The sequence below is a fragment of the Condylura cristata genome, unplaced genomic scaffold, assembly GCF_000260355.1.
Source record: "Condylura cristata isolate star-nosed mole 26May11 unplaced genomic scaffold, ConCri1.0 scaffold00008, whole genome shotgun sequence".
Classification (NCBI taxonomy): Eukaryota; Metazoa; Chordata; class Mammalia; order Eulipotyphla; family Talpidae; genus Condylura; species Condylura cristata.
In genome coordinates, this window is record NW_004567109.1 from 8,964,030 (window position 1) to 8,977,953 (window position 13,924).

The 13,924-nt window shown below is 40.4% G+C and overlaps 1 protein-coding gene across 13 annotated transcripts in view; it reads right to left on the reverse strand.

Moving 5' to 3' along the window:
- Positions 1 to 13,896, reverse strand: part of EIF4G3 (eukaryotic translation initiation factor 4 gamma, 3) — a 236,988-nt gene extending 223,092 nt beyond the window's left edge. For 9 of the 13 annotated variants that reach the window (XM_012722291.1, XM_012722292.1, XM_012722290.1 and 6 more), the window contains exon 1: positions 13,630 to 13,896. In XM_012722291.1, the coding sequence (XP_012577745.1) occupies positions 13,630 to 13,820 (191 nt within the window). In that variant the 5' untranslated portion in view covers positions 13,821 to 13,896. The remainder of the gene's footprint in view (positions 1 to 13,629) is intronic. The other 4 variants (XM_012722295.1, XM_012722294.1, XM_012722293.1 and 1 more) reach the window with 1 other exon arrangement.
- Between the last annotated feature and the right edge of the window lie 28 nt (positions 13,897 to 13,924).

Consider the following 13,924-nt stretch of genomic DNA (forward strand, 5'->3'; position numbering starts at 1 on the left):
AAAAAAAAAAAAAAAAACTGAGAAGAAATAATGAAAATCAAGGGGAAAGTTTCCCTTCTATCTTTTTAAAAATGTAATTCTTTGTTTTATATTTTGCTTTTCCCTCTACATCTCCCAAATATTTTTTTTAAAAGTGTATCGATTCCAAAGGTCTCTCTCTCCCAACTGGATCCTCAATTGTTTTATAAGTCCTACTAAGCGGTTCAGAGGACTTAACTCACTTTACCATTTTGGCTACCCTTTTTAATTAGAGGAATAATATAAACTATTTGGACAATTACTCTCCAAGTATAATTTTCTTCTTCAGTGGTTCCTCTTGATAAAAATTGTCTTGAAGGGAAGCTACCCAATCTGATTCACTTCATAACATACTAGTTTTTTTCCCAAAGTGACAATTAACAAGTTGATAGTTATTAATCTATGACATTTTTCTAGCAAACAATAAGAACTATAGGTTTATCATGCGTTGAATTTACTTTTTAGTATGTAGCCTAAGGAAAAGACTCAAAAGAAAAACTCAGAATTTCAATATGAGTTCAACTAGTCAACTCTCCCTCTAATGAGGGGTCTCCCTGGGGATAAAGTCTCTGCACCATCAAGCTGCTATCAACTGTTGCAGCATAGGTTCATGTCCCGGCCAGGGAGCTAATGCACATGAAAAGAAATGAGGATCACTGAGAGGCAGCTGATTCCAGGACTGGAACAGGGGAAAGATAAGAGAAGTCTGAAACATCTTATGGTACCAGAAAGTAAAGAAATGCTTGGGGGGGGGGGGTGGAAATAATTATAAAAGGTGGTGACTCATTAGAAGGCTGGAGTCAATCTGAAGGAACTCGTAAAAGCTAAACCTACCTCACTTATAATGAAAGTTTATATCCATGAGTCCATGATATCATTAAATGAGTGAAGAGAGAACTCATCCTCACAGCAGGATTAAATTAGCAAAACTATAGAAACAGAAAGCAAAACTCAACAGTCAGAATCCTCACCACCTGTTAAAATTGGTGAACCAGAATTTGAGGAGAAACATCATTAACAAAACCTCTTGAGATACTTATCAACTACAAAGGAATGACAGTAACTCTAGAACAAACAGACCTGTGATGCCAATTTAACCAAACAATCAAGGTAAATATCACATCAAAACTCTGAACATCTTCACATGGCACACTGAGGAAAAATGCAGTGATTGTTACCAAAATTCACCTTACTCTGTTTACAAGAAAACATCAAACAAACCCAAACTGAGGGACATCATACAAAGTAAATGATCAGTAACCTTTAAACATGTCAAGATCATGAAAGGTAAAGAGCCAAGAAACAACTAAATTCAAATGGGATCTTGAAACAAAAAAAAGGACATTAGGGCCTCCCTTAACCCCTTAATCTAGGGGTTAAGTCTCAGCACTATCACAGCCATGGCCTGAGTTCAACGACCCACCAGGGAGCAGAACCACATGGCGCAGACAGACCTCTCCTGGTCTCACCTACTGCTCCCCTTTGCAGGCTTTTCAGTAAGTCCACCTGTTCTGTTCCCAACTCTGGTGAATCCTCTCACATGACCACACCTTTGGCCCATACTCAAGTTCTTCCACACAATTTTTTTTTTTAAAAGGACATTAAAAGGACATTAGTGGAAACAATGGTTAAAAAAAATCAAATAAAGTCTGTGCTTTAGTTAATATTACGTCACTGCTAATTTCCTGTTCCTGATGAGTATACTGCTTATAAAAATGTTAACATTAGAGGAAAGAGGTGAGAAATACATGGAACTCTTCCTACTATTTGAACTCTTCCTACTATTTCTCTGTAAGTCTACAATTTATTCAAATAAATTTTAAAAGATTTTTGCATAGAAAGAAAATTGGGGTATACACCAGAGGTGCGAGGGGTAAGAGGATTCACCAGACACAGTGGGGAGCAGATCTGGCAGATTTACTGAAAAGCCTTAAAAAGGGAGCAGCAGATGATGAGACAGGAGAGGTCTGCTGCCATGTGGGTAGCTACCTGGCAGGAGATCAAACTCAGGCCATCTTGGTGATAGCCCCAGGCTACCAGAGATGCCCACACAGGGCACTTTTTTACAAAGGGAATAACTATACTTTGCCCTTCTTTAGTTCACATGTTAATAATGTCAAATACATTTATAGCTACAAGAGCAAACACAGCCTGATTAACCAGGGGCCTCCCCCCCCCCCCATGGTGCAGGGGTTAATCACAGGCTATCACCAGTCCCTGCAGTATAGTTTGATCCCAGACCAGCCAAGGAGCTAACCCACATGTATCTTTTAATAATAATTTGTAAAGAAGGTGAAGAACGAAATCAGACCTCCCCGGTGGTGCAGGGATTAAAGTCTCAGACCTATCAAGCTAACACCAGCCAGGGAACTGACCCACAGGGAGCAGCAGACCTCCCCTGTCTTGCCCGCTGTGTGTTTCAGTAGATCCCCTGTTTGCTCCCACTCTGGTGAATCCTCTCACATACACCTTTTCCCCCGCCCCCACCTATGACCTATACCCAAGTTCTTGCATGCATAAACAAATACATACAACAAATACATATATGCACAAACAAAAACAAAATAAATCTTTTTAAAAAGTGAAATAACTCAATGATGGGAAACCCACGGGGATTACAATTAAGATAAAAAAATGTACAAAATGATATAAAAATAAACTATTATATTATATATAAAAAAAAGTGAAATAACTGCCTTGCCTGAAATGTACCACCACAACATATAAAGGTAATAAAGGTCAAGTACGCTACTACTGTTCAGGGAGGTGACCCACATGGCGCAGCAGACCTCTCTTGTCTCACCCGCTGCTACCGTCAGTGTATTTCAATAGATTCACCTGTTATACTCCCCACTCTGTCTTTGGTGAATCCTTTCATACCCCACTCCTCTGGCCTACACCCCAATTCTTGTATGCACCAATAAATCGAAAAGAAAAACAAAATTCTATACAGGTTAAGACCTACTTTCCTTTGCACATTTAGTTAAGCTAAATATATGTATAATAATTTACAAAACTTAAAAAGTAGACACAATCTTATAAAATCAGCAATACCATTCCCATACTATTTCAATTTTAAGTCACTGAAGACAACTTTGTGTGTGCAAAATCTTTAACCAAACCAAATAAACTCTATTTTATTAAATCTGAAAAGTTACAAAGTGATTCTTCTTTAATGTGATCTTTTCCTGATTAGCAAAAAGAACCCTGGTAGTAATGTTTCCTTTGTTTCTTTACAATAACATATACATAGATTAGGCCAAGTACATAGCCTAATAAATAAAAATTGAAACTTAATCTGAAAGTATATAAACACGTTAGGACAGAACTAATATTCTATGTAAAAAACAATAACCCAAAACTCTGTTATCTGCCTCTACTCACAATTTCTTCACGGGACAACAAAACAGTCAAATGCCCACAGACTTTTTTTTTTTTTTTAAACTAAGTTAGCACTGCCTAATAGGAATTTGACATAAAGAAGCAGGCAAAAATCTCTTTTGAGTAGTGTTCCTGTTTTCTAGGCATCATACAAAAGGTAGAAATCAAATTCATGTATTCAACAGGTGATGCTTTACTAACAGCACTTAATGGCGTTAAACACACACACACACACACACACTTTAAATACTGTGACACCACTTCTACCCTCCTAACCCTGCCCATTCCTTATTTCAACTTTCACACTCCAACACTCCAACCAAATCTTAGAAAATGGATTTCATTTGCCTGCCTGCCCATTTCTAGGCAGGAGCCTCTCCTCGCACACCTGTCGCCTCAGGGTCAGTTCTCTCTGTGTCTGTGCCAGGGCCCTTTGTTTCCTTCCCTTTTTTTTAATAATCAACCTGCCCTTCTGGATTTAAAAAACAAACAGAACACTTTTTATCATGTCTGTTCCCCCCAATTTTTTTTTATGGAAAATTATTTGTGAAAAGGTGGGAAGATAATTCAATGAGCAATGAACAGTCTTTTCAACAAATGATGCTGTGATTGGCTAGCAAACTATAAAGTTGGGCCCTTCTTCACATCATACACAAAAATTACTTCAAATGGATCCAAGAATTAAATGTAAGAGCTAAAAGTTTTAAACTTTGCATATAAAAAAACAAAGGAGTAAATCTTCATGATCATGGGTTAAGCCATCTTCGGGACACAACACAAAAGCAGCACACGTGAACAAAAACGTACAATCTGGACTTAATCAAAATTAAAACCTTTTATGCTTCAAAGATCACTATCAAGAAAGTTAAGACAACCAATTGAATGAAAGAAAATATTTGTTATCCATGGGACCTTATCTTGAAAATATATAGAACTCAGGCCCTCCCTGGTGGCACAAGGGGTTAAAGCACAGCACTATGGAGCTCGCCTCAGCTACTGCAGCAGGAGTTCGATCCCCCACCAGAGAGCTGACCTACGCGGTGCAAAAGATCTCTCCTGTTTCACCCATTGCCCCCCTCAATAGTATTATTTCAGTAGATCTGCCTGCTCTGCTCCCCACTCTGTCTCTGGTGAATCCTCTCACCCCCCACCCCTGCCTACTGGCCTACACTCCAGTTCTTCTATGCAAAAGTAAAATTAAATAATCTTTAAAAAAAAAAAAAAGAGGACAAATGGCCAATAAATACATCAAGTTTTCAGCATCTGAGTATCAAAGAAATGCAAGTCAAAACCACAATGAAATACTACTCTACACCCACTAGGAAGGTCTGTAACAAAAAAGACAGGTAGTGACAAGTGTTGGAACCCCCATACAAGGCTTGAATAACAATTTCACTGTTCCTCAAACTGTCAAACATGGAGTAACAGGGCCCTCCCTGGTGTGCAATGGGTTGGAGCATAGCACTGCCAGCAGCAGCTGCTTCAGTGAGAGTTAGATCCTCAGTCCTGGAGCTGACCCACAGGGCGCAGCAGACCTCTCCTGTCTCACCCACTGCTCCCCTCAGAGTGTAATTCACTGATCTGCCTATTCTGCTAGCCGATCTCTCTGGTGAATCCTCTCACGCCCCTGCACCTCTGGCCTGCACCCCCAGTTCTGTATGCATTAAATAAACCTTTAAAAAAAATGTAACCTAACACCCAGAAACTGTATCCTATAAAGAGAAATACATCCACCAAAATGTTTGTAGCATAACATCCATGTAGCCAAAAAACTGAAATAACTAAATGGCCATCAACTGATGAATGAATTTCAAAAAGTAGAGCTTTATTCTTATTCATCAAAAATAAGTATTGATACATGCTACAACTTAAATGAACCTGAAAATATTCCAAGCAAAATAAGTCACAAATACACAGATTATTCCACTTCTATATGTCCAGAATAGGCAAATCTATTTAATCTAGAGGCTGAAAGCAGATTTGTTCTTGCCCAGGGCAGGGAGAAGAGGGGAGAGATAAGGAATATAACAGGTTTCTTTTGGGAGTTATAAAACTGTTCTAATATTGCGCTAATAGTTGTACAGTTCTGTTAGTATACTTAAAACCACTGGCGAACACTTAAAATGGGTGGTTTGTGTGGTATATTAATTGTATCTCAATAAAGATGCTTTCAAAAGAGAATGGAATCACAAAAGTGAAGCCTAAACCTTCTGTTCTTATATTCACTCAAAGTCTTCTAGAACCTGGATCTATTTCTTGAGTATTCTACAGCAAGAACCCTCCACTTCAAGCATACAACCAGCATATATCACACTTAGTCCAAGATCAAATCTTTCTTTATGTTGATAACTTAAGAGCATGAACTCCCCTCTGCCCATCCATACCAATTTCAGTTCAAATTGTTTCTTTTTTTTTTTTTACAGGAAAAGATAAATCAGATGTAGTTTAATTTTTTTAAACATCATTCTTCATTTTGTGCATTTTTCCATCTCAGTTGTAATCCCCATGGGAAAAAGTGTTTCTTATATGCTATTTTCTAGGGCCTAAAAAAGAGGTCAAGAGTCATTTCACTCACCCTTTCTTTCTTACATTCCATTTTATCTTCAAGATTTAATCCTTTCCAATTTTTATGTAAAATATTGTATTCTGTTCAAAATTGGCTGAATGTATTACTTCCTATCACCACCTAATTATTCCTTCTCATTCCAAAATTCCAGTGTTTCACACTTCAATCTAATTTTCCTAATCCTACATGAACATTTTATATCTTTTCTTCTTCAATCTCACCAAATAAATATAACACTTGTGGAAAACAAGCACAAAAACACTAAGGTGCTATCACGCGGGTCCAGCATTCATGAGTAACAGATACTACCCTGGACACCAGTCTTCCCACACCCCCATATTTGAATATTTGAATGAAAATGGGTTAAAAGGCATTAATTCTTTAAATGTATATATATAAATCTGTTTTGTCAAGTTTTCATGTTGCATATAATACAAAACATTACCAGGACAGCTGTAGTAACTCAGAAATGCTTGACTTACTGACAAAGGATTGATTGAGCTCTTCTCTTTCTAATCATGTAATCACAACTTCTAAACTCTAAACCAAATGTAAAAGAATATTCTCAAGAAAACCTTTCAAACAAATAAAACAATAAAGTTTATTCCAAATTGATGGATAAAGCTACTCAAAAAAGTAGTTTTTCCTAGCAGATACTTAAGTAACAAAATAAACAAGATACAAAACTGTGTACATATGACATTGTTACTAAAAAAAAAAAAAAAAGGACAGAACTTAAATCCATTAAAATTAAAAGTTAGAGCTGAGATAGAGCTGAGAGAATAAAAGCCAGGAAAGAAATATAGCAAATTGTTAACAGTATTTAATTAAGTATTAACAGTATTAACTATTTACTAAGGTCACAGGTGATTTTTTTTTTTTACTTTTCTGTATCTTTTAAATTTCCTGATTTGTTAACTCTTATAATCACAAAACAAGTGTTTAATAATAACCCTGAGATGGCTGTCCTCTTTGGTCTTTGTACAACCCTAAGTCCTAGTATCTATGCTCTAAATGCCTCTCAACCAGTATCTTTAGATGGCTTTATAAATTGGGTGAATGCTAGTTCCTCTCAAAAGAAATATGGAACTATTTGCAGTTCAATTACACGAGTGCAAAATCATTTCAGGACATCCTTAAATGCCAAAAGTAAGTTTAGCTCTACTGTTGCCTCTAAAATTTATCTGATTGCCATGTTCTAAAACAATCAACACTCAACAAATATTTACAGACTTCTCACTATCTGCCAAGCACTGCTTTAAGAATTGGTAATTTAATAAAACAGACAAAACTCTGCTTCTATGAAGCTTATGTTCTACTGACAAAATTTAAAGTTCCATACTAATAAATTTCAAAAAAGTATGTTTCAAAGAAGTATAGAAGTACTACTAGTTATTAAGGTCATAAAAACTAACCTCCCTGGTGGCACAGCACTAAGAAGCTAAAGCCACTTCTGCATGAGTTGGATCACCGCCCCAGAGGTGACGCACATGGCGCGCGGCAGACCTCTTTTTACCAGCCTACTGCTCCCCTCAGCAGTATACTTCAACGATCTGCCTGTTCTACTCCCCACTCAGTCTCTGGTGAATCCACTCACTGCCCCTGCACCTCTGGCCTGTACCCCAGTTATGTATGTATAAATAATATTAAAAAAAAAAACTGACCCCGGGCTCTCCCTGGTGACTTAATGGGTTAAAACACATTATGAAGCTCTACAAAGCCACTGCAGCATGAGTCTGGTCCCCCCACCAGGGAGCTGACCCACATGGCATGGCAGATCTCTCTGACCCGCCTGCTGCTACCCTTAGCAGTGTACTTCGTCAATCTGACTGTTTTGCTCCCCACTCTGTCTAGTGAATCCTCTCACCCACCACATCTCTGGCCTGTAACACAGTTCTGTAAGCATAAATAAATAAATCTTAAAAAAAAAAAAAAAACTGACCTCCCTGGCGGCCCCGGGGGTTAAGTCTCAGCACTATGAAGCTATCCACTGCAACACCAGCTCAGCTCCCAGGCCAGGGAGCTGACCCACCGGGTACAGCAGGCCCTTTCCTGTCTAACTCGCTGCTCCCCTCAGCAATTATTTGAGTGGATCAGTCTGTTCAGCTCCCCACTGTCTCTGGTGAATCCTCTCATCCCCCACACACACATGTACCTCTGACTTACACCCTAGCTCTTGTATGTATAAATAAATCTCTTTTTAAAAACTGAAAAATTTCAAATGCACTTAAAATAGCTTAAACTATCTCAAATTTCAGCTGAGTCTACAGGAGAGTAAAAACCTTTTAGCTGGCAGCAAGCCAAAAAACTAGGAACCCTCTGAGAATTCAGAATTCAGCCTGGGATCCTGCAATATTTTATCCATGTAAATCTCAGTTACAATGTACATACTGCTTGACGTGATACGCCTGGCTAATATACAGTAAACAGTTTTCTATTATATTAGTCCAAAGTATTAGTCCTAAAGTAAAAATAAATTGTGTCACCATAGGAGTTAATTCCAGAACTTACTTGCCACCAAGCCTCACAGTGAACAAATGAACTACCTCACCCAGAGCAAGTGAGCATCTAACCACATAATCTCATTTATGGTCTCAAGTCCTCCCACAACAGACTATACAATCTTGACTGCATAAAATCAGATGCACCTCAGACTGTTTGGCTAACTCTAAGCATTAATAAATCCAAAACCAGAGGTGTTTCTTAATGAGCAAATTGCCTCCCTGGGATCCAAGTCAGCATGTTTCTAATAGCAATGTCACCCCAGAAACAGGTCTCTGACCATCAGACTAACAAGCCATTAATAGGACTCTGTAAACCTTTCCCCCAATTTGCAAGAAAACAATTTTCAAACCATAACCTTCAAAATCATAAGCCACTGTAATTCAAGAGAGCTGCTCTATAAACAAAGAAAAAACCCAGACCTCCCAGGTGGTGCAAAGGGTTAAGGCGCAGCACTGAAACTATCCACAGCCCCTGCAGCACAAATCCGATTCCCAGCCATGGAGCCGACCCACGTGGCACAGCAGACCTCTCCTTGTCTCGCTCACTGCTCCCCTCAGCAGTGTATTTCAATCTGCCTATTCTGCTCCCCACTCTGTCTCTGATGAATCCTCTCACACCTCTGGCCTGTACCCCAGTTCTTATGTGCATAAATAAATCTTTTTAAAAGAAAGAGGACAGATGCCAGAGCAATTACGTAACCTGTCCAAGATGATACAGCCATTAAAATGAAAGTGTTAAACTCAAACTTAGATTTTTTTTTAACTCCTCCTTATCAGAGGCACTTTTCAAAATACTGAATTCACTTTTATTTTAAGGCTAGCAAGCACTGTTTCCAAGTCAAAGTTTCTAACAGAAGGGCAGTGAGGTATTAGGACATGAAATGGGAAGGAGAACAGGAAAAAACAACCAGAGATCAAATATGCATTTTCTCGAAACTGATTCTTCAGGTTATAATGCAGAAGATACTTTGAATCTACGGCACTCTCACTTTTTGACCACCCCATTCTTTGTGCTCCCTGCAGCTTCCATGAAACCCATTTACTAAAGCTCTATGCAGCAGCAACAGCCATGGAGTTGGGAAAAGTAGCAGGAGGAAATGTCAGGTAGTTCTTCTTTCCTTTTTATTACTAATAAAAGTAAAAATAAATTATTACCTAATAATTATCCTTCTAATTTAGCTCAGGCGGCAACCTCCTCTAGGAAGCCCTAATTCTCCTCCCCGCAGACTAGGGCTCTTAGTTATTATTAGTCGCCTCATGGTATTCTATCTGGACCAAGTTCTGTAAGGGCAAATATTATATCTTGGCTTGTGTATGGTATGCAGTAAATGCTGAATAAATAAAAAATGAGAAGACTTGCCGCTTACACTGAAGCCCCAATATAAATGACTAACGTGCAGCAACCCTGGGCCTCCCTGGCGGCAAGGGGTTAAGTCTCAGCACTATGAAGCAACCCACAGCCATTGCAGCACCAGTTCAGATCCCAGGGAGCTGACCCACGGGGCCTCTCCTGTCTAGCAGGCTGCTCCCCTCAGCAGTATATTACAGATTTACCTATTCTGCTCCCCACTCTGTCTCTCGGGAATTCTTTCTCTCTCTCTCTCTCTCTCATATACACCCTACCTCTGGCCTACTCTCCAGTTTTTGTATGCATAAATAAATAAAAATAAATCTTTAAAATAAATAAATCATGCATGTATGGACATAGGCACTATATTCAGTTTAGCTTTGGAAAAGAGGCAAGAAAAGAGAAAGTATGCATTATTCACTTTAACCTGTTAAATAAATGTGAGAATCAGCACAGTAAACAAAAATAGGAAAATTACCAAAATACACACACATACAAAGAAAACACAACAGGAGTCCTTGTTTTTATTTAATGTATGTCATAACTAACGCAAAAGTAGTTGGGGCACAAATGATTTTTGGGTCAACACCGGCCTTTTCCAAATTAGGTCCTTCAAAGGACCCAGTGCCCCAAATTTTTTTAACCAAACTGGCTGCCCCAAAACAGTCACTAGACTCCCTAGAAATGTCAGCAGTGCTGAAAGAAATTACACCCTTAAGTCTTTCCATATAAACAGAGAGAACACTGTGTATTCTAAACAGACAGCAAAATTGTTCCAGTCTGTTACTGCTTGAGTACCTGATTTAAACTCCTATCTCTTTAAATGCGAATAGCTGAAGGGTGAGCCATTTCCAACTAAAGGGCTAGGCTTTAAATGGATGTCCAAGAAATCTCTGAAAATGCAAACAAGATTTTCTATGTTTGGACAGTTTTCTATCAACTTTTATCAAAGGGTCAAAGCTGTCTATTACCCAGAAAAAGTTAAAATTCACTCAAGATTCTCAACAGAGCTTCTTTGGAACCTAAAACTGGGTGAACACATCAGAAAGTATTCTAAAATGCTAATGTCGTAAACTAGTCACCATGGGTTATGCTAGTTAAAAAAATTTTCCAAGTATACTTCTCCCTTGCGATTCCCATTTTCATATCAGTGTTTACTTCTGTCATCTGCCACCATCCCTGTCCATCCTCCACTGTCCAAACTGCCTTATGGACTTGCTGTGCAAAAACTGATGCAGGCTCCAGTTTAGATTCAAATTCATTATCACTAACATTTTCTTCTTTTCTGATTTGTCACTTGAATACTAAGTACAAATGAAAGACACTTTGACACACAAATCTCCTAGTATTTTTACAAATTTAAAATACTAGTTGAATTTGTTGATTCAACACAAATGTATACATACATTTTGAGAAACAAGAGATTTAAAACAGGAGATTTAATGAAGTCATAGTCTCAACTACCAACCCACTAGCTTTCTACTCTCCACCCTTCAAATTTTATCAGCTTATGACAAGATGACCATTTCCTTTAAACAAATACAAATCCCCATACTCCCTCAGGGGAAGAAATCAGAGTTACTTATTTCAATCTATTTTTAACCTATTCCCCATTACCACTGATAACATTTCTCCACTGATATGTGCTAATGAAATCTGTGACCTATGCTGCATTCACTGTATAGGCTTTTGGAGCTTAGCAATTGTAACCTTTCAGTGTGTAAAGCAAAGAGAAGATAACAGAGTTGTGAAATCCATCAAGAGGAAAATTAATTTTACCTTCAATGGCATGAGACAAAGTAAAAATTTAAAGTTACACAAAACCAAGTATTACAAATAGATTTGAAAAATTAGCTCCATCAGAAACTACCTCTTAAAGGTAGTTACCCCTTTAACAACTGCTTCTTTTACACAAAATTAAGTCGCAGTATTAATAACTACTTTTATGTCGCAACCAGCTCAGCTTTCTACAAGTTTTTCTTTCTTGAAATGCAATCAGAAAAAACACACTTGAAACACTTGTCAGAATTTATTGTGTCCAAACAATGCCACTAAATTCACCCACCACTATCATCATATTCAGCACATATTCAACACTATTACTTTTGTACATGAATTAATACATAATTCGGGCTTCCTTTCACTTCTATTTAAGAAATGCAGGTAATGAATAATTTACTTGGTGACACAGTATAGAAATGCAGCCCTAGGCAAGCATACGTTATCAAGACCAAAAAAAAAAAAAAAACGAAATTAGAAAGGAATTTAAACTCCCAAAGCAACAAGTGAAGGTGTATTTTAAGAGATCCAGCACTGAAATCTACCTTGATGTAGGAAATCAGCCAACCTTTTTGACCCCTGAAGCAACTGAGGATACTGATCAAAACTAACCCGGTTTTCCATGAGCTGTAACACTAAGGTATTCTCATCGTGAACAAGTCTTAATTAGCAGGCTCATGGAGGATAAAAACATGAAATCAGTACACACATCGCACTGGAATGGAATTTTTCTTTATTATGCACCACAGTGCCTGCCTGGCTCGAAAAAAAAAAAAAAAAGCAGGCTAAAAACATTCAAAGACCAATAAATGACACTTGACAGAAACCAAAGCGATGACCTGAAATGACTCTAGAAAGGGATCACCTTTCCCTGCCCAAAGTAATCGATACAGACAAGAATCAAACTACAGACTGTGAAATAATCTGCGAACCTCACAGCTTGCTTGAACACCCTCTGTCCCAGTCAAACACGTGACACACATACAAAAACACGGCTGACATCTACTAGATACGCAGATTTACACAAATACAGGGGTGCGGGGGACGCGGGCTGAAATGCTATTCTCAGGTAGGTAATAACCTTTCTCTGAGTCTCTGGAATTCATGAATTCAACCTTTTAGCCCCGCCGGCTGCTTTCTGCCTAAAATACCTCGCCGCCAAATCTTTTCGATCCAAGGAGCCCAAAAACTGGACCACTGAGCAAGCGACAGACAGTGACACTGGACTCTCCTGCAGACACGACGGTACCGCTCGACTTCGGGCCTCTGCAGACTAAACTGAAGCCCTTTCAAAACATGCAGCGCAACACAAGCCTTCCAAGAAGTCAGACTTTTGGGGGGTGATGGGTAATGTCACTTAACTTCCTCTTCCTCTAAAAAGGTCAAAGCCAGGGAAGCGTCCGCTGTACCATTTCCTCCCTAGATCGCGTTCCACCACAAACCACATCACAACACCCCCAGTCGCTCAAAAACACTAGCCGGAGGGAGCGCAGATCTCCGCACACTGCACCCTAGGCTTCAAAGCTAACTTACCTCGGACGCGAGCTGCTCAGTTCCCAAAGGAAACGTACCAATAAAGTTTTCTATGTATAAAGAACACTAATTCGGGGAGCCCCCCAAGCCCCGCGGCGGGGGGAGCAGCGGGAGACGAGGGCGAGGAGCGGGGGTCGTCCTCGCTCCGGCAGCATAAAGCCTCCCCTGCAGGGCTGGTCCCAGGCACCAGCAAATTCGGCCTAATAAGGGGGGGAGGGGGTGTAACTACGGCGAGGCGAGAAGGGGGCCGGGTCCCTAGCTCTCGCAGGGAAGGGCTGCAGCGCAAGGCCGAGGGGAGCCGGTTTTCACAGTATTGCACAGGGTCCTGAGATCCCCGCAGTGCTGCTGCCGGGGAGCCCCGAAAGCCTGGTGCCGGGGCTTGCGAGCAGCCCCTTTCCTGGCTGGGCTGTGGCGGCTGGCAGGAGGATCCCCGGAGGGCCACAGCACCCCGGTCTGCGGCGCAGAGAGCCGAGGGGCCGGCAGGAAGGTGAAAAGGATACTGTTGGGGCGCCTGGGTCTGGAGGGCCCTGATGTTCGGGTGAGGAGGGGCCGCTACCGCCGCCGCTGCCGCCGCCGGGTGAGGAGGCGGTACCGCTGCTGCCGCCGCCGCCGCCGCCGCTCCGGTGCTGGGTCCGGTTCCTGCTGCAGCCGCTGAGCCTGATTTCAGAGCCGTTTTCTGCGGTAAACTCATGGCAAAGCGAAGCCACCAACCCCCCCAGAGCGGGACCGGGCGCGCCGGGGTGCAGGGGCCGGGGGCAGCAGGGGAGCGGGATGGGGGCAGACCCGGGGAGGCGG